The following is a 27512-nucleotide window of genomic DNA, read 5'->3' as shown; positions in this document are numbered from 1 at the left end:
TGGCCTCCTGGAGTACTAGAAGTTCCTGTGGTCAAGAAGTCTGTGACTGATTCAAAATGTCTGTCATGGCAGTATGGCCAGAGGTGGTACTGCCATCGGCCAGGATCTCAGAACAAGTATATTAAACCGACTTGAAAGACACACACTCTAGTGAGAAGCTGCGAGAGATTCTACTTGAATGTGTTCACTCTAATACTTCTAGTGTGGATGTTGTAGTTACATTCCCATAATAATACTCTCCCACTTGGTCTCTTTAGCTATCAAAATTAAAACCCCATTGCATATTAAAAGGTTTGGCCATAAGTTTAGGAACCCAGAAACTCACAGACAAAATCATAGCACAGCACTGGGGGTATCAGGATCTGGAAACTAGCATTTTCTGTAACATTATGTTAAGAATGGTGTGCATAAAAGCAAATGCTGTTGATACAGCAAAACAGTGAAGACAATCATCTTTCCTAAATGTCTTAGAGACATGAAAAGTGAGTCTCTTAGTGAGTTTAAGACATACATAAAGGAAACAAATTCCTCACTGGCTAGGAGAGCTAGTAAGCGACTTGGCCTCTCACAGTCTCAGTCTACTCCTCTGTAAAGTGGGAATAATCACTGCATAATGTCATAAAATAATGTGTAAGGCACTCAGCATGGCTTTGTGTTGCTTGCAGTGTTCATTCAGAAATCACTTTTGCTTATGTTCTTGTGTGCAGGTCCCATGCATTTTCACGAGGCTGCAAACCACTTTTGACGTTTTTATTTTGAGACAATATATACATATCCTAGATCGACTGTGAAATTTCAATCTTTCTGCCTCTGTTCTTGAGTGTTGTGATTACAGATGTATGCCACCACATGTAGCCTTCGAATCTTTTTCAATACCATAAATCACCGTTAAAATAGTTCACTATTAAAAATGGAAAATAATAGCAGAGCACAAAGTATACCAAAACATTTCCTGTCGTAGAATTCTGAGCTGGGGGTTTCCGCGTAGGTATGACAAAGATGTGTTTCATAGGAAAGACCTGACTCCATGCTGAATACACGGAGAAGGCTTCTGCAAAGTTCTTAGACAGCTTCCGAACAAGAACTCCACCATGAGATTAGACATAGAGAACTCTGAAGTTCTGTGTGTTCTTCTCAAGCCCAGAATGGCCTCGAGTTTTCTCCTTACCCCAAGGTTAAAGCATTTGAGTGAACTTTCACCTTTTAAATTTAGACACTCTAGCTCCTACAGATTTTGAAATGAGAGGAGACAGGAAAAGAGGAGTAAGGCAGGTGGAGGGAGGGGATAGAGTGTGCATATTCCATGTCACTGTCAGGAGATGCCCGTCCACTACTGGAGGGAGGCAGGATGTGCACTTCTCTAGACTTAATTGCATAGTCAGGGCCATTTCAAACTTTGTGCTAGAGCCCCGTTGTAGCATAAGCTGTGTGTGTGTGTGTGTGTGTGTGTGTGTGTGTGTGCGCGCACACACAATTTCACCCTCAGCAGGTGGGAATTTTTTTAATTAAAGAAATTAAGATGCACCATAAAATTTGTGTCTACACACACACACACACACACACACACACACACACACACACACGTCTGTGATTATGAGACTTACTATCTTTTATTTGGATTCTACAATCAAGGAGTAAGAAAAACTGATAGAAAAAAATCTATCTAATCTAATGATGAAGTTAAACTTAAATCAATGACGTCATTATATTCGAGTCAGAAACAAGGAATCATTGTAAGCCTTTGTGCTCTATTCTTAGCATGAATGGTGGCTAGAAGCCAGTGCCCAAGAAATAAGCTTTTCTGAACAAAATATTGATGCCCACTGTTTTTGAATTGTATCTGATGAATACCTGCCCTGCACTGAACAGCACATTGGCAAAATTTGTACTTTAAGGAGTTCATGGTTTTCCCCATGCTGCTGGATTCTAGAAGTTTTACTCATCTAGAAAGTAAGACAGTGAAGTCAGGAGATGAGGGGACAATTTTGCAAGACATCACCACCTCTGTTATCAAAGTTCAGTGAGGCATTTCTACAAAGCATCTGCCTGACAGGTCACAGTGCAGCTTATTCAATGTGGTGGTATTTGGAGGTGAGGTCTTCAGGCAGGAGAGAGGTTAAGATGGTGGACTCCTCACCAATAGAACTTATAAAGGGACTCTTATCTCTAGAATCCTAATTGGGTTTTTAAAGTGCACTTTAGTTCATAGTTACGTATTACAAGGGGCAAAGGTGATACCCCCCCCAAAGCAAGAGGATTCCTTTGAGCTGTGTGGCTTTGGATTTAATTTCTACCTCCCTACACTATGTTACTTTGATTATTTATTTGATAATGGTTAGGTTGGAGAATACAGAACTATGTACAGAGTTGGGCTAACATTTTCATGTCAGATAGTCTTAAGTGGTAACATTTTCTTTACACGTATTCTGGTGAATGAGTTGAACTGTTTGTGACCAGATGTTGACAAATTCTTAATGATAATCAGAAACATTTTTTTCTTCACGGATTCTGCTTTTAGCCAGTCTACAAATTAAACTATGGATGTTTTTCATTTTTTCCAGTTCTGGTCAAACATATTTTCTGTTTCCCTTTCAAAGAGCATCACTGCTACAGTGAAGCCATCACTTTGCAGGACCACTTTTTGTCAGCCAGGTAACTGGCTTTCCCTAAGACTTTAAATTTTAATACTAGCCTGCAAAAAACCCACCACCAACAGCAAAAACTTAGAATTAGGGAAAGAATTTCGGTTTCTATTTGCTGCTGCCAGGTTAAGTGACTAAATCAGACTTAAGCTATTTATTGCTTGGAAGAACACCTTGATTCATAGCCAGGAAACATCCTCCAACAAAGCCTTCCGTCTAAGAACTATTTTACATTTCATCCAAAAAGGAGAAAGATATAACCATAGCAGCAAACAAACAAAAACAAAAAATTAAAACAAAAAAAAACAGTAAAAAACAAACACAAAAACACCCTCACAGCCAATGAACCAACCAACCAACCAACCAACCAACCAACCAACCAACGGAAAATACAACAGGGATCAATGATCTCCAATATTTGTAGTTTACCCTTCATTGAAATAGGCCCACATTCAATGGGAAGAGGTACAGAGAATGTTTGGCAATTGCTCAAGAAAGGTCTATGCATATTTAGTACCTCCTGGTTCTGTGTTTATACCCAGTGAATGCATCAGGCTGCAAAGCTGAATTTAAATGAGGTTAACAACAAAACAAGCCTCCAAGGGAAAGCAAAGGTGGAGAGGGATGCTCAGTTAAAGACCCGTCTATCACAACCCAGGTCCATGCGTCTAGGATGATTCATGTATTTTTTGTGAAGAAAATGTCCATTGATGTGGCAAAATTAAATGCATTTTGATACCTGCATGTGATGCGTATCTATCTGCTCAATCAGAAACAAGTTGTCCTCATCATTCTACCACATATTACTTTTTCAATTTCCTGTTAGTAATGTTTCCTTAATGTTCTTGAGGGTAAGACCGCAGAATTTCTCATTTCTCACAACAAAGACTGAGACTCGTTAGAATTATGCTGATGAGTTCCTCTCATAAAATTCCAAAAACTCATTTTCATAGGTGGCCAGTCTTCAACCAAATCCCCACTGATCAGACAGTTGTTGACAAAAGTCAAGGAGGGTGAGCTGTGCTCTGTGACATTTCAGAGTTGTCGTATCTCTATTTTAAATGTCCCTCAAAGCCATACACATTTAAGTCCTGTCGTCCTTCATAAATCATCTAGGTTCTTCATTGTGGGAACAGGTGCTAAGTTTACAAAGCGATGCCTTGGCATCTCATCTCCAAAGTCAGGGTGAGTTTTCGGAGTCCGGGTCCCAGTGTTCCATTTTGTGTTTATTTAAGTAAATTTTACACCGTGTTATAGATATGAGCATCCCATTTTCTCGAAGATGCCATCCTTCATATTAAAGACTAAAGAGTTACTTTATAGCTAAATATTGAAAAGATTCTCACCATTCAGAGTCTTCCATTTTAACTTGTAGTTTCTCAAGTTCCTTGTACATTGAAAGGCAGAGTCTGTGCAGGGCATCCTTTAGGTCTCCTCATTTCTGTTATGTGAGAAGGCTGCCTAAAATGGCTTAAAGATACAACGAAGGAGGAGGGGACCAGAGAAAAACAAGAGTGCTTAAAGCCACCTAGTGGCTGATAAGCCCCTCTGGCCCTGCCTTTTGTTTAAATTGAGTACATCTTGTTAGGAAAAAAACCATATGGTATTAGGGGGCAGGCCAGACATCTCCTAGCCTGGAGCTGCTGTTAATCTTGAGAAAATAGGATTTCCCATCACGCTCATCATGTGAGTAGTAGATTCTGTATTGCCACGCTGGCTTTTTCTGCATGTTGGAAGGACATGGCTTCATGGCAGGTGTGGCCAAAGGAAAAGTGTTCAGGACATGCTTGAGACTCAAATAGCTCACTCTATGAGGCCTAAGTGTTTAACCACCTGTATTGTGTTCACACACAATACTAGCCGTACAATTTTAAAAGAAGCTAACGGAAGGTAAGTAACTGAAAACAGTCATTTTTAATTGACATGGGAATACTGGCTGGTGTTTAAAAACATTTTCATATAAAACATTAATAGTTTCAGTGGGCCTTGCTTGAGATCAGCTGACTGAAGGGGATTAAGTATACATACACGATATTATGGGATCCTTCCTATAGTAAGGCACAGTATTAGGTATGTAGAAAGCTTATGCTGACAGCAGCTTTGCTCAAGAAAATCTGAGCTTTGAAGCAGCCAGATTTGGGTTTCTGTCTAGGCTTTCTTATTCACTGTGTGGCTCTGGAAAGCTGAGTAACTTTCCTAAGCTTCCAGTCTATCCATCAGCTGTGAACTGGTATAAGTCAAGAGCATAGTGAGCATGAAATGAAATACTGAATCGACGCAAAATGCTTACTGAAGAGTATATTAGCATACATGAAATATGATCCAGGCCACGGACGCTATTACTCTCTATGTTCGCTGTGTGCCAGGTAGTGGTCTTGGCTCTTGAGATGCACTAAAAGGAAAGCAAGAAGCTTCCAATTGCTGATAGAGCATGTGACAAGGAGCATCGTGAGACAAAACTGAGCTTGGTCCCTTCATTCTCACAGGGTGACCTTGGGAGCTCTCCATCCACCTGTACAATGGCAATGCAGTTGTGGGAAAGATGACATGATTAGGACATGCTGAGGGCTGCTAAGTACCTGTTGGCACTTAGTGCTCTGTAAGTGGCCACCACATGCTAATTTTATCTTTGTTGCTAATAGTGACCCTCTTAACCTTTAGGGAACATTTTATTTCAGAGAAGAGAAATCTAGCTGAGGGAAATGAACCTTGCCTGGCCTCTGGGGTTTGTTGGAATAGAGCCAGAGCTGAGGTCTCTGCCTGTCTGACTTGAGAACCTGAGCTTTTAGCCCTGGAGTCCCTTCCTAGAGATTCCAGGCATTGGTAGCCATGTCACTTCAGAGAGGGTCTGGGTTATTGTCACTATTGGCAGGCATCTCATCCAGGTAGGATGCCATGTTCTCTTCTTGTGCATCTGTGCATTACTTAATGCCACTTGCCTAGGTGTAAAGCTGCACTTGTGAGTACTGACTGTGCCTCATGCAGTATTCTTAATGATCCAGCTTGTAAGGGTCAACTTTTACTGTTATTCAAGACGACAAAAGTTAGGTGAGGAAACCAAGAGAAATTGGAAGCTAATGCTTTGAATCTGATGGTGTTGCATAGAGGCTTGGTTTGGACTTGGTCTGAGTTGTGACATCTCCATTCTTCTCTGCCTCTTACCTACTCATTTCTCTCTTATTGGCCTTGCCAGTTGATGACTTCTGACGTCTTTATGAGTACTAGCCAGCTCATGGGCCAACAAAAATGTAGGGTGCATGTTTGGTTTGAAGAATATTTACTTCAATGGTGGCTATATCTCATATGTGAGTTTAATGTCCTGTCCTATCTTGTAATGTTCCAGTCATAATGATAGTCTGAAGATGGGGTTAATGGTGTTCTAGTAAAGCTGACTCAGCGTTCACTTCTTTCTCTCTCCCAACCCCAATTCAAATCAAGCTTATTTTTGATTTTATAATAAAACAATGAATAAATAACTTCAGTTCTCATCCCTCATTTTTGCTAAAATCCAAATATTAGGAAGGCAGCTAATATCCATTCCAGTATATAGTTTCCCAACACTAGGCTAAGTAGACTGTCCATCAAATAAATAACACAGTTTCTCAATTGTAATATTCCTTATGCTACCAAATTTTAGTTATAAAGCTTAGTACTAAAAATATTTTGAAAAATCAGTGTATCTCTAACAATTGATATATTTGTCTAATGTGATATTTTACTACTATACCCTCTCAAAAATGTATCGCCTGACTTTAGGTGCAATTTAAATCAATGGTTTCTTAGACACAAGAATACGGTGGTACATATTTCTGTTTTTCTTCAAAAGTCTTACTTCATTGGAGGAATGGGTTTCTGGAGGGAAGATCTGGAAACATGAGGTATCTTAACAAGCTTTGAGCTTAACCAATTCTATCCTTATTTTGTGTTTTGGAGTACTAGCTGCCGTACGGTGTCCTACTGAGCTCGGGGAAGCTAACATGAAAAGCATCTGTGTTGTTGGGTGGTCATCTATGTGTGGTGCACACCTGCTTTTCTTTGTCCATGGTTAGAAGGCCTTGCTGGGAGGTCTCCTAGGTCCTGACACTTTGAGTCCGCTTTCCTCTGGCATTGTTGGTGTAGATCTGAAATAGACTTTAAATCTGTCACATTGCTCTAGAGACTTCCCTGAAAACACCTCTTCTGTTCCTTTGATGAGCAATAATAAAACTGGTACGCATATGAATTAGAATACCTAGCGTCTATTTGGTAAAATATATTTATCTTCAGGTTTCAGGTGTGTGTATAGATACACCTTCAGGAGTACTCTGGGAGACTTTTGTTAGGGTTTGTCCTATGTGTTGTGTAACCAATTTGCTGTAATTGGTTCTTCTCCATTAATTCCTGGTTGATCAATATGGCTGGGGCTTATGAGTGGGCAGAGAAGATAGAAAGGTGGAACTTAGAATTGAGGAGGGTTTTAAGAGAGACCACAGGGGAGAAGAGAGTAGAGAGAATGAGAAGAAGGTTTCCATTACATCTAATGGTAGATGGGCCAGGAGTACATGGCCAAGAGTTCATCCTAAGTACAGACTGATGGGACAGAAACAGCCCGGGAGACATCAGATTGGCAAATGATGGGCATTTGCGTGGGTTTTAACAGGTGGAAGGATTAGAATGGCTCAGAACCTGCCCAGCATAGTGCTTATAGCTTAGTAATAAATTGTAGTGTTTCCATGTTGTTTGCTTGTGGGGGGAAGTAGGGAAGAAACCCCCAATAGATATTTAGAAGTAAAAGGGGTGTAGCGATCCTTCAGAGCAATAATTTCTTTCAATGGACTGTAGGGAAAGAAACACACCCCCTTTTTAATGTAGACATTAAGGTTCTGTGGTTTTAAGTTGTTCACATAGCATCTGGGAGAGCACCCAGGCCTTCCAGCCAGAGAAACTCAGGGTGGTACAGGAGCGCAACAGTGGGCACTGGGTTCAGATCTCAGCCCTGCTACTTATCTAAGATGTTGACCTGGGAAGTTGTATTTTCCTGAACTCTTAGAGACTGTGCACATCTGTACAGATGAGACTATCAAAGCCTTCCATGACATCTCACAGTGCATTACTAATGGCCCCAGATCGGAACTCAGTAGGGTAGACATTCTCTCTCTCTCTCTCTCTCTCTCTCTCTCTCTCTCTCTCTGATATCACTTGACCTAAAGGAGCATGTGGCTAAAATCCAGCAGTCCAAGATGCTTTAAAGAGCTCTGTGTCCTCAAATGAGCCACGTGATTAATCCTTAGGGACAAACAGCATTTTCCCGCCAGGGTAAATAAACTGACACGGGTGTCTGCTGAGCAGGAAACACCTTTATTTTCATTCATTTCTTTTTAATGTTAAGCAGGGCAGCCCTGATCAGCTCCTTGGTGCTGTAAATAGCATCCTCTAGCTGATTAGCTGTTTAGAATTATAGATGCTAATTGGGTAGCTACAGGAATTAACTGGCCTCAAAAGAATGTACGAGTTTTATTCAGTAATCTACAGGGGAGACCAATTCCCTGTTCCCATGAAAACAAAAGTTTATGAAGTACAGTACAACCATAGTTGGCAGTGGCCAGAGCTAAGAAAGAAACAGAGAGCTCAACATCCTGCTTTAGGTAGCAAAGACCTGATACTCTCTTGCTAGGTCTTCGGGGTAAATTCTACAAAGGTAGTTTTTACTGTATATTATTGCTAACCTCCCTTATTAAGTAGTGTTTGCTCTGCTAGGGGTGGAGACTAAAAAGAAAGACACCAGAGGGGACTTTTTAAAATTCTTTAATTCGATGGGCCTCTGTGCTGATAAGTATTTGATATCAGATATGGAGGGGGAAGAGGGTGGAAAAAGGGAGGCTGGTGTTGGAGTAGCATTGGGTGGCTAGAGCTGAAACCATTCTTACCACAGCTGAGTCCAGAGTCCGCAATAGAACCACCTGTAACCACCCCTCCCTCAGAACCCAGCATCCACTGAGTCACTGCACACCAGGGTTAAGAAACACAACTTTCATCTGAGTTCTGGATGGTAAGGATTCAGTATCGGCTGTGCTCCATCGGCTGGCTTTCTGGTTCCACCTCTGATCTGTCTTTGCAGGTTGTAAAGTCCAAAGAAAGTTTGCTTTGAGGTAGGCAGACATTGGTTTGCCAGTGATTTACATGTTATGAGTCCCTGGAAATCCTTGAAACAGTTTGAGACCCTTTGTTCTTACAAAGGGGATAAGACAACAAACTGGAAGTCACAGCAAAACTGTGGTGGTAAGGGCGACATCTCCTCACATGAAGGAGTCCTGCTTTCAAAAGGCACTTAAAAAAAAAGCAAAAAACAAACAAACAAACAAACAAACAAAAAAAAAAACCATGGATAGTTGTGAGAACTGCAGGCAGCAACCTTCTGCTAAAGCACACACATAGATTTTATTAACTGTTAGTTGGGGAATTAAGGGTTAAGAAAGTTCGAACCTCAATTCCCTAGTGAATGCCAGGGTGTTGAGGTGGGAGTGGGTGGGCAGGAGAGCATCCTCATAGAAGCAGAGGGAGGAAGGATGGGAAAGGGGGGACCTGGAAAGTGGATAACATTTGAAATGTAAATACATAAAATATCCATTAAAAAAGCCTGCAGCCTAGTGGCCTTGACTCTGCTAACTTCTTTGAACCTAGCAGGTCACTATAGCCCAGAATTGGTCAAGACTGCTGCACTGTGGTCTTGATGCCAAGGCTTCTCATTTGCAGACCATTTTGTGGGACTGTGAAGGGAGCACTTAGGGAAACAGCACTGAAATGAGGCAATAAAGCCCTTAACTGGGCTCGGAGGGCAGATTTGCTGTGTTAGTAAACGGATTGAGGTGGCTGATTATTATTTTATCTTTATCACCAAGAAGAAGCCAGGGTAATATTCTTAGAATGCTACCAACCCCACGAAGATACATTTCCTGCTCTCCAGAGAGTTTTGAAAAAAAGTCCACTAAAAATGATAATTGAAACCCAGTTCATTCAATTATTATTACACATTAAAACCTTCTCTTGTGACATGTGCAAATGGGGGAAATAAAGATTTTGTTAGACCTATATTTATATTTATGAGAAAACACATAGACGTCAACTCTGAACTTTCCACACAATGTTTGATCCTTATTTAAACACATTGTCTAAATAGATAATGCCAATAAATGTAGTTTTAAAAAATAGTAGCACTTTATGCATTTTTTGTTTTTAAATTGATATTTTGTGGTGAAACCATACAATTTTTCAGATAACTATTATAGTGACCACCCTGGAAATGGAGGGGAGGATGTGCTTTTTGTCTGGAGTTTCTGTATTCTTTTGAAAATAATGAAGAGAACTGAGGCTGGAATAAAAAAATGTAAAGGTGTTTGTGTTGTTTTGGAAAAATTATATTTCCTATATTTACTGGATATTTGGTTAGTGGTTAAGTCACTGGGAAGTCCGGTGTGGTCTGGTTGGTTGATATTGTTGGTCTTCCTATGGGGTTGCAAACCCCTTCAGATGCTTCATTCCTAACTCCTCCATCCTCCTCTAACTGCTCCACTGGGGTCCCTGTGCTCAGTCCAATGTTTAACTGCAAGCGTCCTCATCTGTATCAGTAAGGCTCTAGCAGAGCCTCTCAGGAGACATCCATACCAGGCTCCTATCAGCAAGAACTTGTTAGTACCAGCAATAGTGACTGGGTTTGGTGGCTGCATATAGGATAGATCCCCAGGTGGGGCAGTCTCTGGATGGCCTTTCCTTCAGTCTCTGCTCTACTCTTTGTCCCTGTATTTCCTCCCAGGAGTATTTTGTTTCCCCTTCTAAGAAGGACTGAAACACCCACATTTTGGTCTTCTTCTTGAACTTCATATGGTCTGTGAATTGTATCTTTTATATTCCAAGCTTTTGGGCTAATATCCACTTAGCAGTGAGTGCATACCATGTGTTTTCTTTTGGGACTGGGTTACTTCACTCGGGATGTTTTCTAATTATATTTGTTTTGTGTGCTTCACTATTAAGAAATGAAGTAAAAGACACTATGTGGGATACCCCAGATACCCCATCACGGGCTTGCCCGGGTCGAATAGGCCCTGAGGCTTATTCAAAATCAGAACCACACATTATTCCTTCATTTTCTGCAGGACTGGAAAACTTCCACAGACTGCGCCGTTGTGGCTTTGGAGTACTTTAGACAGATTGCCTAAGATTCCAGAAGGATCGTCAGCTATCGAATTACTTATCGCTCAACCTTGTGGCTGAGATTAGCATTTATTATAACTTCAATGAGTTGATCTTAGGGAGTCTCATCTTTCCATTTAAATTATGAGCTAATATCCACTTTTGCAACCTAATATAAGGTCAGTTTCTGGGTTTTGATTTTAAAGGAATAGCTGTAATTTATTAAATGGCTTATTTTTCTTTTACTGTTGGAAAAGAAATCCAGAAAATTATATAACCTACATGAGGCCATTCTGTTGATGACTAGGAATGTTTATGTTTCAACGAAAACTTAGGTTTTCAGTATGCTACTGCTCAGAAGGTGTCATTCAGCTCGTGATTAGAACTCAGAGGACCTCGCATGGAGTGCAGTTCTTCAGCTGCCCATCTTTATAGAGCTAACCTGCCGGGGTCTAAGGGCACGGTCAGAAGTACTCGTGCCTCCCCACCTACCATAGGGCTTGAAATAAAGCTGTCCCCACAATGTTCCACTCAGTGAGGGTTGCCCTTCGTGCAGCAACCTGTTCCAGTCACAGTCCTCAGGAGGCAGCTTTTAGCCCACATAGAGCATAGAAATTCTCTTTATATCAAGCAAGCTTTGCTTCTCTTCTTTAGTTGTATAAAAGCTTGCTTATTTCTGAGTAACCCATGTGGGCTGTGTGGGTACCCTTTTTTGTTCTTTTTAAAAACTGATGAGAAAAGGTCACCAGGTGTGGCCATATAAACCTGTAATCTCAGCACTTGGGAGTTGGAGGCAGGGGTAACTCTACTTTAAAAGAAAAGATAACATCGTTTAGTTGCTTTTGTGTTTTGCATGCTTGGCTCTTTAAAGAACAAAGATGGGTGTCTGAGTTCACTAGTTTTCACCTCTCAAAGATTTAGAGTGGTGAAGGACCTGATTCCATCAGGAAACGACCATGAGCTTCAGTAAAAGTGTAAAATGCTTTCCTTAACCTTAGAATAAAGCAAAATTTCATTTTGTTTTCCTTTCTGTAATAATGCCAATAAGGAGATATTGCCACAGATATGGGGAAGCAGTTTTGTAACTGAAGAAATTGATGATAAATTTGCTTGCCAATTTCTTCAACACTATTAGGAGCACGCATGGGGACCTTCACTCTCCACCTCTGGTGCTGTTCTGAGAAAGGTTGAGGTACCCTAAGATGACTTAACATCCCACTGCTGAGATTCACACAAAACTTTCATCCATGCGCCAAAGGAAAACATTCACCTTCATTAACAGACAGCATTTACTGAACATTAGCTCTGAGAGATGACTGTGTGATCAACATCATTCTAAGTACTTTAAGCCAATGAGACGATGCACTTTTCAGAAGAGAAATCATGACACAAAGAGAATAAGGGGTTCCTCTGAGGCATCCTAGCTAACGAACGTCAGCCTGGCCGCCTGCCCTTCCTGCCTGTCTGTACGCCATACTACTGCCTCTTGCTAGCATCCAAATAAAAATCATGATGAGCAATGGTGATGATACTTACGGCATTGTTCATTAAATGTTTAGTTGTATGCTCAAGTGCCCAGGAGATATTTTTAAGACTGGCGTTCAGTTAATTCTCATAACCAAGGGACTGGTGTGTGTGTGTGTGTGTGTGTGTGTGTGTGTGTGTGTGTGTGTGTGTGTGTGTGTAGCCTCGGGTGCTATTCATCAGGAGCTGCCTATTTGCTTTTTTGGACCCAGGGTTCCATGATTATTAGGCTAGGCTGTCCAGGAGCCAGCCAGGGACCCTCAGGTCTCCACCTCTCCAATGCTGGGATTGCAAGGGTGTTCTGTCACACCCGAATTTAACAGGGATCCTGGAGAGCAAATTCAGGTCCTCACTCTTGAATGTGAGCACCTTACCAATGAGCCATCTTCCTAGTCTAGCACTTGTCTAGATTTTATTGTCCATATACTCTAATGAGAAAAGTGAGTCTCAGGGGGCTAAAGAATTGGCTCAGATCACATTTGGAATTAAATCTACCCCTTCAACTTTTTCTTTTTTTTCCTTTCCAGGAAGTAAAGAGAACTGTAATGATCTTGGCAGTGCAGCGCTAATGCCAATGTTCTGCTTACTGGTTTACTAGTTACCTTTTCACCTAGAAGGAAAGTTCAAACCTCTTAGTATCCCTGGGTGGCACCGGTACTTTGTGGTTTTAGATTGCTGTGTCTGTTAAATTTATAACTGTAGTGACCACTCTATCCTTTGAATTCATAGTTATGATAGGGCAAAGTAAAAAAAGTATGAAAATGGAGGAACACTTTCTTTTGTTGTGATTAGAGGCTGGGGTGTGGGTGGGGACAAAAGGACAGAAAAGATTCTTCAACACATCCAAGGCAGGAAGGTGAAACAGCAAGACCTAGGTGGTGACGTTTCTTGCTATTGAGACCCAAAGACCAAAGTTTGAGCATAGGGAAGAGGCTGATCCTGCAGGCACAGTGTGCATAGAGACTCCTTGAAGGTTATGAGTAGGCTTGGGTAAGCTAAGCGTGGGAAACCAGATAGAATTGGTACCTAAAGTTACCTGTGTGTAGGCTTGAAGGCTCATTTAGGTCTCTTAAACCCTGTCTTTGGTCCATAGGGTGTAGAGAGGCTCTTAGGAAGTGGGGACAAGGATAACCACTTTGGGTGATGATGCCCCTCCTTGATGGTTTCTGTGTAGAACAAACCTTCTCATCTGTCCATGTGACTATCAATAAGTCCCACTTCTCAAACTTAGCTTTAACTTCAGTATTAATGCCATTACTCTTGGATACACTTCTAAATACAAGAAAGGACGGGTGCCAAGAACTCCAATAAGGATGTTTCTAAATATTCAAAGAGTTTATTCTTCAAGTCTCTTTGGGAAATCTCTGTGGACTTCTAAGAAGCTAACATGGACTGAGTGCTGCAGTTTTAGGCAGGGTATGTTAAGCAAGGGGAATTGTACTAACCTGGTTCCAATATTTTTTTCTTTTGTATCACAGTAACAGAAGACAAAAACTACATATACCTAATGATTTTTCGTCCCTTTTAAGGTAGTTGATGTTCACTTTAGGATATATGTCTACTCTAAATACAAATAAATGACCCTTATACAACTTGTAAACAATAAAAGATTAATTATAATTAACTGATTCACTGTCTACGTAACCCTATGAGTATTCAACTTGGTATTCTTGCTGTTACAGAGATTCCAGGGCTTAGGGTGTCAAAGGTGGAAATTCTGGTCCCTAAGAAGTTTCCACTGGCACCTCAGCTACCAAAGCATTTGAAACGAAAGCATCAAGTAGTCCCTTGCAAGCCTTAAAGTAGTTCTCCTTGTGGGGAGCATAATAGTACATTCACTTGGATGGCAGAACAGAAAAATCAGAGGGAAATACCTCTCTGTAGACAGATTTGGTTTTGCTCTTCAACTTGTAATATTTACATCTCGAGGTTGTTTCATTTCTGGGTGTAGCTTTAGGAAGCTGCTTCCAGCATGGGCCTGAAGTATGGGTGAGTTATAGATATTAAAACCAACCTTTCCTCTACCCCAATACCCACAGCCTTCCAGAAATCTTAATATGCTTTTGAGAGCCTCGATGTAGAGCTGGCTGCATAAAATGATCCTTTGATGAAAAGGAATTGGAACAAGGGTTAAAGCAGACATTGAGAGGTTACTGTAGAGGGCACAGTGTTCATACAACCCTCCTTTAATATGTGTGGTGTGCACCTGTGATAAGATGATTCATTACACGGGGCCTCTCTTTGACAAGCTCCATCGTTCAGCCCTCGGGCCTGTGATGGGACAAACCTACACCCGCCCAGGAAATATAACAAGGTCAGCTTTTTCTTTCTTTGGCTGTAGGTAGAGATGGTTTCGCTTAGAACACATCTTTGTTTGCTCTTTATGTAAAATAAAAAAACAAACAAGAGTTTAAGGCATTGCGATTCCTGCTTTTGCAGAGGGGCCGTATGTAGCAGGGAGTTGTGTAAACATAATGCTGGGTAAAGAAATGATGTTTCCCCTGGGTTTTAGGGTCACAAATGGCCAGGCTGGAAAACTGAGGTCACTAATCACCCAGGCTGGCTCTGGCTTTCCATCGGAGGCACCCTGCCATCATCAACTTCACTCTGCCCTGTGTTTTATGCAGCCTGTAAGGTTACTGATCACTGAAGTCCTGTCATATCTAAACATGATGGGAACACATGAGCCTTGTAGGAGAATGGGCGACATGGGGAAGGCTTAGTGGTCCTGACACATTAGTGATAATCCACATGTATGAAGAGACCTTCTGGATCCCCGGAAATCAGTTAGAGTGCCAGGGGCAGAACGGCAGCTGGCATCTAATTCCCCCTCCCCCTATACACATACTTTTGGTTATTGCTTGAATACGACTTTGCGTTAGCTTTCTACACATACGGAGCATGGCTTACCCAGGTTAGTGTAGATATATCAGAGCAACCAGCAAAAGGCCTTAGTTTCTCCCATTACGTCAAAAAATTTTAAGTGAAAAATAAAAAAAAAAAGAGCAAAGCAAGGTTTTCTTTGAAAAATTTAGTTTTTGATTGTTTATTTCAAAGAATGTCCCAATAGTGAGAAGGGGGAAATTCTTTTACTCAGGCCATAACACTAGTCATCTCACAAAACAAAACCGACATAAAACCTTGACATTTTAGGGGAAAGAAAGAAAAATCTCGCCTCTAAAATACAGAAACACTTCCCCACCCCTTTCCTATTCTTGACATTGCTAGTAAACATTATTTATTTGCCTCAAATAGATGCAGCAACATATCACTGTCATGCAAAAGAAATTCATTTCCTTTCCAAGTTCAATCTGCTGTAAAAATGCACTTTTCCTCCCATCTCCCACTCACCTGTCCTTGTGCATTAGTAACTAGTTGACCTGTGACCCCCTGAAGGCTGGAGAGGGCATTGCCAAAGGCCTGTGAGCTTGCTATGGAGCCCATGGCTGCTGCTGCAGCGGCGGCCTGACTTGCTAGAGGATTATTAACCAGCTGCAAAGAAAGAAAAGATCAGGGTGAAAACACCACATGGCACGGTAACCACACAGCGACACAACATTCCCTCCAGCTCGCTCATGCAAAGGGCCCGAACCTGCTACAGGGTCTCCATAAGATATGAAAACTGACTAGAGGAAGTTAGGGTCAGGGTTGGGGGCTCAGCTGTGAGCTCAGCCTAGGAGGGAAGGACCCTGAGTTTGGGGGAAAAATCATATAATACAATTCTAAGAAAACACCAGCCTTCCTTGAAATCATCATGTGAAGGAGGATGGGGAGAGGAATTGATGACCGCAGGGTTTCTGTGTGGATTTATCATTCCCACGTCTGAATCACAGCTTCCTTTAGGGTTATTTGCGAGGGGCAGGTTTCAGACCTCACTTTCATTTCTGAGATTTGAATCAACCAAAATCAGTGAAATGACAGTCCAGCTCCCATGCCCTGAGAGAGCGAGTGGGTCTGTGGTTGGGACCCTTGGGCTTGTTTTGAGGAGAGATTCAAAGTCACTGGTGAATGGACAGGTTGACAATTACTTCCTGTTTTACCTAACGTGGTGGCTTCTTTCCTGCAACAAACGTTTAACAGGAAGGAATAAACAGAAGGGGGAGAGACCAGCACAGGGAGGTGGCTGTGGCTGCCAAATTCAGCTTTTCCATGGAGACCAATTCAATATTCTTTCTCCTGCCAATTTTCCACACCGCAGGTTTTCAGGCCTTCTGACCATGAGGCAGAAGGGTGGCATGAACTGAAATCTGCATTTAGGTTAATGACTAGATATAAATTCAAGAAACATTTAAACTATTTTCACAGTATTGGTTTTGATACATGAATTTCATTTGTATTTATTCTAGGGTGTTATTTTTTCCTCTCTGTATAGTTTCTCTCAACTTCAACAACTGTGTATAATAATGCATTTTCCATCACCACGTTCCACATCCATGCAACTTCTGCATTTAACAGAGACCTGCCAAGGCTACCACCTGGAGGAGAAGAATTAGTCATACTTAGTTCAAGTCTTGGCTTGTGTAGAGGTCTTTTTTTTTTATTAGTAATATTGTAAGCGTTCTTTCTACTTTTTAAACATTCTTTATTCTTTTCTGCCATCTCTGTTTTTCCCTTTCTCCTTCCCTTTTTTCTTTTCAGAAAATATTTTGTTTCTTTATTGTTTTGTGAATTTTTCCAGAGTTTACATCAAGTGCATTGTTAAACAATACACCAATGTCTTAGGCATAAGAGTTCTAAATTTCCATTCCAGAATTTACTTTGCTCATCTAATGAGTACAGAAATAGTAATGGTTGAGGGGGAAGGGATTTTAGTATGTATCCTTACTTTTTATTTTACCCAACATGTCATTGACCTGTACATTGCTTTGGAGAGGAAGATTCCCTTTAAACTAATTACTTTGTCTTTTCTTATTATCTCTTTCCTAAGAAAAATTATTTTAAGTAGAAAAACAATCTCATTCTTTTGCCTAATGAGAAACCCTGTTTCAGATTATCATGTTGGAATTTAATATTCAGAATAGCCTTGACCTTGGTGTTTTGCTTATGTCAATAGTGACTCTGGCTGAGAAGTGGGATGTGTTAAGAGAAAACACTCCTTGCTTTAGTTTGAATGCCCACAATGGATGGTCCACACTGTATTCTTGGGGCACAGAATCCTCTAGCACCCAGCACAGACATTGCACACTGGTCTTGCATTCTGCGCTTATTTGAGAAGACTGCTTATATTGTGTTTATGAATAAAGCTGAAATCATAAGAAATTCCTGGAATCACATGGTAAACTTAACCCCTAAAGAATGATTAATTTATGTACAATTTGGTTTTAGTTTTGAGCTATATTCCCCCTAGTTTTGGGTGACTCTTATTTCCTGTCCAGATAGCTTCCTGCTTTGTCTGTATGGATTGTACCTTGTTGTATGGAGAAGTCTGTCAGGCCTTGCTCTGCAGCTAGAATACACACACCCAATGTGGCTGCAGTGGTACAAGCCAGTGTAAGAGCAACCTGGATGGTGATCATAGTGGACACAGCTTCATGAAATAGTTCTTGGCTCTTGTGTTGGGCAGGGATGCACTGCCATTAACATAAGTGGCAGGGATGGGGGTGGGTACAGCCATCACCTCAGGTCATGCCGCTCTGTACCGTCCACAGTCATGTCATGTTAGCAGTGCTCTGATCATTATTCTTCTTGATTGGAGACTCAGACTAGATTTGGACAGTTGTGAGCCCATGCACAACAAATGCAGATAATGAGCACAGCCAACTGGGTACTCGGAAATGGCTGCCAAGTGTACATGCCTTCATAGCTTTCATTGCCAGGATGCCTACCAGGAAAACGGGGGCCTGGGAGAAATCTGACTGTATTACATGGTGTGTTTTCAACAGATCAGTTCAAGACATGCTGATTCTAGTGTGTTCTTCTTATAAATACAGGAGGTCTGAGAGTAGGGATTCGTACTCTCAGATGAGAGTTTTGACGATCCATCCTGAGCACATCAAACATGGCTACAGGATCTACAGCTGGTCTAATCCACTCACCGAAATGACCATTTCTGAAGACATTTCCTTTTCTAGAATTTTACAGAATAAAATATCAAAATAAGTTTAAATATAGTTGTGTACCTCTGCCTAAGGCACCAACCCCCACCTTTCCCTGCTCAAGCAGGAGAGTCAGGCTGTAAAACCAGATGGACTCAGTAGATGCAAAAAACTCAAACCCCATTTTTCCTGGATAAAATAGGTGGTAAAATGACAGCAACTCATGAGAATGCAGCGGGAATCAAATGAAAGTGTGCAGGTAAAAGTGTTAGACTCATGTCCTTAACAAGTATTGACTAATACCTTCACAGATCACACTGCACAGAATTTCTTACCTTAGAAATATGACAATTGTACTGCTTTTACATACAGTTTCTTTTTGTTTGATTTTTCTGCTTGATTATTTTTGGCAGGGTGTTCCCCTGTAACTCAGGATGGTCTCCAACTTGAGATTAGCCTGCCTTAGCCTTCCCAGTGTTGTGGCTATAGACATGTATCACCATGTCTGGCTCTGTTATTTTTAAAATGTAGTTTAGGGAAGCTACTAGCCAGCTGACCTGGTAACTAAATGAGTTCTGTAATTGAAAAGAAGATAAGAATACAAGGTGTATAAAATGGATACAAAATTAGATGCATGTCATGAGAAGATTTGCAAAACAAAAAAGAATTTGAAACAATTGTCACCTATTCATCCCATATCCATCCCGTTAGATAGGACTTGTACATTGGCAGACAACTGTGCTTCAGTTCTAGAACCAGAAGTGGTAGATGAAAAAGAAGTCAGAGAAGACAGGACTTTCTTTATTGTGCATTATTCTTAGACTTAGTTTATAATATTTTTAAATTCTCTTCAAGTGCTCATCTTACAATTTAATTCCTGCAGTTTATTTTAAAATTGTTTATTAGATAGTGAAGGTATGCACTAAAAAAGATTAGAGAAAAATAACACTTTGTGTTTACAATGCTCTCTCTCTCTCTCTCTCTCTCTCTCTCTCTCTCACTTCCTCCTTCCCTCCCTCACCGCTGTCCCTATTTCTGAAGAGTTTCATGTAAACCACAATGGCCTCATATGTTCTATGTATCCAATGACTACCTTGAGCACCTGATTCTCCTTGCCCCTACCTGTAATTATTTATTCCCGTGTTCATACATTAGTGTGGCTATTGGGTGCTGATCTCAGGAGAAAAAGTACACATATCCAAATCTATGTGCTTTGTGAATTTCTTTGCTGCCTATGAACATTAAATTATGATAAAAATAAACAAATTCTTTCAAAGAGCAACCTTCAGGGGTGTTGTGCACATCATCCACAGATGTCACCATCACAGATGTCACAACAGGACAGAGACGGAGCTCTTGTATCTTGGTAAAAGATTCCTGTTTCTTGAAGTTGAATATCAGCACTCGTAACATTTCAAAAGAAATCGTGTTGATTAAATTGCAATAGCACAACTCATTTACATAAATAGGACATCACAATGAAGCAGTTTAGCTGTGACATGATATTCAGTGTTTATGCCTATTTCCTAAGTGTGCTTTCTGGATGCATAGGCTCAAAGCCTTCCTGGCACATAATTGAGGGTGATCTATGGGTCTGTCATTCTCTATGAGCCATGTGGATTTTACAGGGCATGGGTTTAGGAGCAGTTCTTTTTACTACTAAGTCTTTAGTTTAGTGTCTGGGTGTGTGGTACCATTTCATTTTAAATGAGGACATTGCAGAGTGCCCAACTAACTCCTTGTTTAAGGGCCAGTGACTCTCAGAATATTTAGAAACGGTAGGGAAAACAGTGCAATTTTTAGTTCATTTATGTACATTAAGACCTTAGCTTTCCCTCTAGCATTAGGCAAGAAAGAAGCCTGTTTGCTGTGTCTTTGAGACTCTTTAACCAAACTGGTACTTCTGCTCCTTAACATTTTTTTAGGTGATGAAGGGAAGAGACATGTGTTGGATGGGTGGCTCTGTCCCTCTTAATGAGCTACTTTACATGTGGTCTATGCTGGGAGGCTCCCCTGACATGTTCTAGAATTATCACTATGTGGGACCCTTAGAACAGTTGGAGAACAGTTTCTAGTATTTAATACTGAGTTGGTCCTCAGCTCTTTGTCTTCCTGCTAGATTGTAGAGATGGCTCTGTGTTAAATGCTGTCCATTCACCATCCATGAAATAAAAAAGGACTGAAGTGATCTGAGGCACTTCAGTATCATAAAACACTTTGGTTCATCAACATAAAGCCACACCTAATTCCTATAGACTTTTGGAATTAATCTTACTTTAATGGCAAATTGACAAGGAGAACATCTTATTCTTTTCTAACACACAACCATATTGCCGACGAGGATTTCTAGAAAATAATGCAACGTGTTTATTGTATTCCCTAGCAGGAAGAAGAAGGGCCAGGAAGAAGAGAACCCTGATCCTGCAGGGTTCTGGAGTCTAGAGTGGGGCCTCAGATAGGTCCTACCCCAACACAAAGAAGCTGAAACTTCAACTTTCACATCTGACAGTCATCATTATCCAGCAACCTGTGTTAACTGAGGACTGGAACCCTCCCGGTGTGGATGGCTCTGAGATCCTGAGGTAGAATGGATTCTGTTGCCCAGGAAGCCCTTGAGATGTGACAGTTACTGAAGCAGAGTAGTGGGGACAAGTCCTGAAAAAGTGACATTACAATGGATCTCATTAGAAATTTTGTGGCATAGTAAGTATACCATGGTTCTCACTCCCTTTAATTATCATAGAGATCTTAGATCCTTGGAGTTTCTGAATGCTAGCTGAATGCGAACAGCTGAATATTACTTAGAAGCCTCTTATTCCTCACTTGAGCTGGTTCTGGATGTTGGAGGCTAGTTGCCAAAAGAGTCATCGAGCTAAACTGGCAGAGGCTTAGAATTTCGAGTCCACCTCTGCCCTCCAGAGATTAATGAGGGCCTGAGAAGGTTCCCATTGATTTGAGAAGTTTAGTCATGTGTACAATGGGTGTTGGAGAGTGCCCATGCTGTGAAGGACGGTACTGTGCCCCAAACCATCTACAAACAGAAGCTCTCATGCACTCAGGACCATCTGGATCCTGCCCTGTGTATCCTCCCATCTAGAGCAGTGGCTCTCAAATTTTCTAGTGCTGTTATCCTTAGTGCAACTTCTCATGTCATGCTGACCCCATAAAATTATTTTGTTGCTACTTCATAACTGTAATTTTGCTACTGTTACGAACTGTAATGTAAATATCTGATATGCAATGTACGTGATAAGTGACCCCCAAAGGGGTCATAACTCTCAGGTTGGGAACCACTGATTTAGTTGTGCGTTTGTATACTTTCTAATACCCTTCATAACAAAATAACAAACACATTTCCCTGAGTTCTGTGAGTTATAATACCAAATTAATATGTAGAAAGAGGGATTGATAGGAACCCATGAGTTGTAGTCAAAGTAAACAGAAGCCAGGACAGCCTAGGGATCCAGTACTTATAGTTGACATGTTTAACACGAACGTGTGTTGGGGGGCATTGATCTTGTGAGGCTATATACCTTTTACTTGTGAGGCCTTCACTAACTCCAGATAATTGGTCTCAAAATTGAATTAAACAGTTGGATCTATGGTTGATATATGCAGAGAATTGGAGAATTGCTTGGTGTAGGGAAAACAGCCAAATATGTCGCATGGCAGAAATATAAGTAAATAAGTAGTTGTCTTTTTAAACGATAATGTGGATGCTATAGTACAGATATCACATATAGCCTTTTGCTATTAATTTCATCATCCCACAAGCACCTGCTCAATACCCAATATGATTGGGACACAGTTATTGCAATGGATGGCAGACTGACATGTTCCCTATCTGGTGGGGATATTCGAACAGGAGAAGAACCTTGGTAGTAAAGGAAGTGATGTAAGACAAGGTAAGCCACCCATTCATTGACCTCCAATCTCAGCGGAGTGACAGTATAGAGTGGACGCAGTGAGAGTAGATGAGATGGATTCCATGACAGCTCAGCAGCTGTGATCTGTGTACCTGGGCCTGTTCAGAATAGTACACAGATGTGACTGGCAATTAATGGACCATTCTATCCCATAAAGGAGAAATCATATAGTGCAATGGCTGGGAGCATGAATTCTGGAACTGAACTCTGAAGCTGCTCCTAGGTAGTTGTGCCTCAGTCTCTCCAACTTTAGTGAAAAAGACACATGACTGAAGGCTGACAGTGCAGTCTAGTGGTAGAGCATGTACTTAGCATACATGAAGTCCTGGATTCAAACCTTAGTACCACATGCATGCAAAACCATGAAACAAAACAACAAAAACCAGCCTTTATATGAACTGGTTTGTGAAACATACTATTCCTGGCATAGAGCAGTAAGCCCCTTGTAAGTTTTACTATAATAGTTTTATCCATTCTCTTACAGGAATACAATATTTTAGGACTAAGTCCTTTCACACAGTCACAGTATCCTGGGTAGTTTATTGGCCACTTTTCAGATTTTAACCTATCCAAAAGTACTTTCCTTGCTGTTCACACATTTCATTTTTCCTGGGCACTCTTTAGAGACACTTTCCTTAACTATAGCTATCCAAGGTGCACACTTCTTACTGGACAGACTCATGCCAAAACCATTGGAAAGAAATGAAACAATGCTCAGATTTATTGAAAAAGTAATCCAGGACAGAAGGGTGGTGGGTATGGAAGATAGGCCCTGGATAGGTGCTTGAAGACACTGGGTGACAAACTGACTTGGGTCTTACAAGAGTAAGAGCCTATTCTGCTCTTACATGAAGTTGTATTTCCCTGACAATAACAGTTCTTAAAAATCTCTTTTATGATTCCTGACTGGACTTAGAATCACCATGGAAATACACTTCTGGGAGTTTCTGTGAGGACATATCCAGAAAGGTTCAACTGAAGATGGAATTCTGAATGTGTGGGGTACTGTCCTTCCCATGGGCTGGAGTCCTGGTCTGATAAGGGTCAAAGGAGAGAGGTAGCTGAAAGCAGGCTTGTATCTCCCTGCTCTTTGACACAGACTCAGTGTGACTGTCTCATGCTCCTGCTGCCATGGCATCTTCATCACAATGGGCTGTAACCTCAAACTGTGAGCTAGAACAGTCTAAAGCCTTTCTTCCTGAAGTCGCTTGTGTTGAGCACATTTCCAGAGCATTGAGAAAAATAAAGAACTCACCTTTCTGTTGTCTGTCCAGTTCTCTCACTTCCCAACATTTCGCAAAAACTATTTGGATTATTTGAATGTTCTCTTTATTTCCCTATCTAAACAACCTCTAGTAAATTTTGATTCATGGCTGTATTTTCATTTTCTTTCACAATGAAAAACACTCAGAGGCCCTAGATAGAGGCTTATTGAATTACTACACAAATGAGTATATGAAAAAATCTTCCTCGGGTACAAGACTTTTGTGGGAAGTAAATTCTTCAATCTTTACAAAAAAGAGTGTATCTATATTTTTCCTTTTAAAAACACTCTAAACTCTCTAAGTTCACATTACATTAATAAACCTAAGCTTTAGGTGTGGGGTAAAAGGCCAGAAACTTCTTGATCCCTAAGTGGTAATTCATCAGGTAAATTGCGGTCAATAAATGCAGCCATACAGCCACACACTTACAAGGCTATAATGCCCTTGGATGATCTTTCTGATCATAGTTGGTCATACTCCAGGGTGGAAAACTCAATGATGATCTCATACAAAGATGAAAATGTAGCTTTTCTTTGGACATCTTGGGTGAAAAGCCCTGTGGGATCTCTTAGACACTGAAAGCCTAGAAATGGTGTAGAGGACTGGACAGATGACTTAATACTGATTTGAGATGCAGTCATGGTCATATAAGACCACAAAGGAGGTGAGGCATTTCTATTGCTTAGTGATGCTGGACTTGCCATATTGCCACATCACAAGACAGTACTTATGTTTTGTGTTGGTATTAGCAAGTGCAACAAGCATAAGAATGTACAGCACTCCCATAAGCACATACTACTTCATAATGATAACAACTGACTGTGCTATTGATTTATGCATTTACTGTATGACATTTTGTATTGTTATTCTTTGTATTGTTATTTTAGAAGGCACTCCTTTCAATTATGCAAGAACTTAACTGTAAAACAGCAGCTGTGTTACATGGGCAGCAAGCTCATCCATTTCTGCTTACTATATCTCTTGATTACATCACACAGGTACAGTCAGTAATTAACCTATGCTGTCCAGTCTCTTTCCTCTTCTTCCTTCCTCCTTCCCTCCTGTCTCTTTTTTGTTTCTTTCTTTCTTCTGTTCATTCTTTCTATCTTTGTGGTTTGGTGGATAGCCTTGAGCTGTGATGGGCTTTATGGGGTGTCAGGCCACGTGGGCATAAAATTAGTTTGTGGCTTCACAGCAGTCAGTGACTCAAAAGTAAGGATCTGTACAGCTGACTTTACAAAAGCTTGACATCACTAAAGGTGGACAGAGGAGGCTGTCCCAGAGGGAGTATCTTAGCAAGTGTTCTAGAATCACACTGGGGAGACAGCTAGGTGCTGCATGGAGTCTGAGTCCAAGTTATGAAGACACTAGAAGAAGAAGGCGGCACTGGGTCAGGCTGACACGCTGTAATTATGTGGCAAACTATTAGAAAGCTCTCCAAAGGCATGTGCTTCTCTGTTATTTTTACAGTTAATCTTAGCATTGAGTCAGGAAGCCAGCAGGCTTTCACCTCCACACAATTCACTGATTTGATTTTGTAGAAGAGAGGTCATCATTACAGAACATACCAACCTTAAATCAGATTTTATCCAAGTGCTATGCAGACAAATACAATGTTACTTCCAACCTACACATCTCATTTCCTTTTCTCTCTGGTCCTCTATCTCATAACCTGAAAATCCATCTTTTTATGGAACTTCATGCTATTTTCTTACTTACATACACAGTGCTACTTTTACCAATTGCCTCTTGTCATGGCACATTAGTTAGGTGAATTTGTTGATATTACAGACTCTCTCATCCTGTATTTCTTATTTTCTCATTCACCTTAAACAAATAATTGGGGATACTCCTGTGATGCTAAAAGGAAAAATACTTTTAAAAATAGACACTTTTAAGAAACAGGATAAATTGCTGCCATGGTACAGCAGTTAGTATTGTTCCAGTCACTAGCCATGGAAAAATTTATTACACTCTTCATTTACACACACACACACACACACACACACACACACACACACACACACGTGTATATATATTTCTAAGACTTGTTGAGTTATTGCAAGGGACCATGTGTAGTAAATAGGAAAGAAAAGAACAAAAGAGGGACCAATAGGAAGCCAGGGACAATTTTCTGCCTTTCTGAAGCTTCATGGGAATGTCATTCATTAGATTCTTCAGGTGACAGTGGTACAGTCTCTATACACGGACTCAAGGTCAAAGACATCAAGGAGACAAGAGCATTTTGCCTACAGGCCCTTCTAGGTCTTTCTGGGCCCTTCCAGGCCCTTTGTACCAACACAGACAGGTCTATAAGAAAAAGAAGCAAGAAATCCAGAGAAGGGCCATTACTCTGGCCCAGGAAAATGGGGAACTTTTTGGAGAGGACTCTCTTGAACTGAGTCCCAGAAGAATACTAGGAATTGATTGTTAAGGTGGAAGAAAAAGAGAGGAAAAGGCATCTTGTCCTTGGCAATACTCAGTCAAAGATGCAGAGTTGAGAACTAGAACTCTGTATGTGGGACCATTAGTGTGCACTTTAGGTATCTGAAGGAGCATGGAGTGGTAGATGCTGCTGGAAAAGCTTTCCCACAATTCATAGGAGCTCAGTCCTGCATAATCACAGATTGACTAGGCTGATGGGAAAAGACAGGCAACTAGGGCAGAAGAGACTAAATACATCACTATGGCATCAGAAAGCCCCAGGCATGCCCAGAGCACAGCTTGAGGCAGGTGACAGATCTGGGATAGTTCTTAGCTGGGTTTAAGGTGAGGAATGAAGGTAGGAACCATAGATTCAGAAGCACACATGTGAATTGTGTGCTGGTTCATGGGTGGGGTCTGAAAGAGTCACAGGTCTAAAGCAGAGTGCCTCCATTCTCATCTCCATGGGGACTTTTTGGAGACCACCTGCAGAGTATCACAGTGAGGAAGCCACCCAGTGGCAGTAATCTACATAAAATACTGTCTATATAAGAGGGAATTTAAGTCACTGATTATCTAAAAATTGATAATCAAACATTTGGCCTTATAAGCTAAAATACCTTCTGTTAAAATGAAGAAATGATCTAGGTTACAAAGCCCCACAGTGACGGGCTACGAAGAACCACTCTGTATTTATGGCTGGGTCCATGTATAAGACCAAAGTGTCATTTAATACATTTTAGTTTTAGCAGTTAATTAAAAGAAATGTACTAGTTCGTGACTAGATCAAGTCTCTGGGAATCTGCCCCAAATGGATGAAAGTCTTTTACTTACTTTGAAGAGGTTGAATGTGTGTTTTTCCTACAGATTCTAGTTTCATTGGTGAAGCTCAAAACTTTTTCTAAGTCCAATGGATTCAATTAATCATTAAGAAAGTAACAAAAAACCTTTTTCTTCCATCTCAATAATCACATTATTAAGAAGTGCTTATAAGGTCTTCTGCAGAATGCCTTGGTTTTGAGCAGCCTGGGGCGGGAGGGGGGGTAGAGGGAGGCTTTTGTACAGTGTGTTTGATCTTTGTTATTATTCATGAAGGCTTGCTTGTCTCAGAGTTTACTCATTGAACAGCTGCTACAGCCTCGGAGACTACAGTATTCTCAGAAGTTAATCCTACACTTGGGTCAGATTTTTCAATCCTAAGAACAAGTAGTCTTTGGTTTATTTGTTGTGTCTCTGTCCTGGAACGTTAGGACAACATCTTTCATGAGTGGACAGTAAGGATTGGATATGACATTTAGACTGTAAATAGAGAAAATACCATTTCTGGTTAGGTTACACACTCCTTAAGTTGGTGTCTATATGCATGGCTGAGTAAACACTGTGTGGTCCCTTCACCACCCCAAGTGCGAGATCATCTGACAAATGACCCCAGAGGGCACCCTGAACATCACAGAGGTGGCTGCACCATCTCTGTGAATAACTCCAGGAAGAAAAACAAGTGGCCCAGTTATTAGAGAAAATACAGCCACA

General features: G+C 40.9%; 1 protein-coding gene across 2 annotated transcripts in view; it reads right to left on the bottom strand.

Moving 5' to 3' along the window:
- Window positions 1–27512, bottom strand: part of Pou6f2 (POU class 6 homeobox 2) — a 450333-nt gene that overhangs the window by 76479 nt on the left and 346342 nt on the right. Inside the window, 1 exon segment of one of the 2 annotated variants that reach the window (NM_001101002.2) lies at window positions 15684–15824. The exons of the other annotated variant lie outside the window; for it this stretch is intronic. Within the exon segment in view, the coding sequence (NP_001094472.2) occupies window positions 15684–15824 (141 nt within the window). 2 annotated transcript variants of the gene reach the window in all.

Source organism: Rattus norvegicus, chromosome 17 (genome assembly GCF_021556685.1).
Source record: "Rattus norvegicus strain SHRSP/BbbUtx chromosome 17, alternate assembly SHRSP_T2T, whole genome shotgun sequence".
In the NCBI taxonomy this organism is placed as follows: Eukaryota; Metazoa; Chordata; class Mammalia; order Rodentia; family Muridae; genus Rattus; species Rattus norvegicus.
Note: the sequence above shows the minus strand (reverse complement) of the source record. Positions and strands in the feature narration are given on the sequence as shown.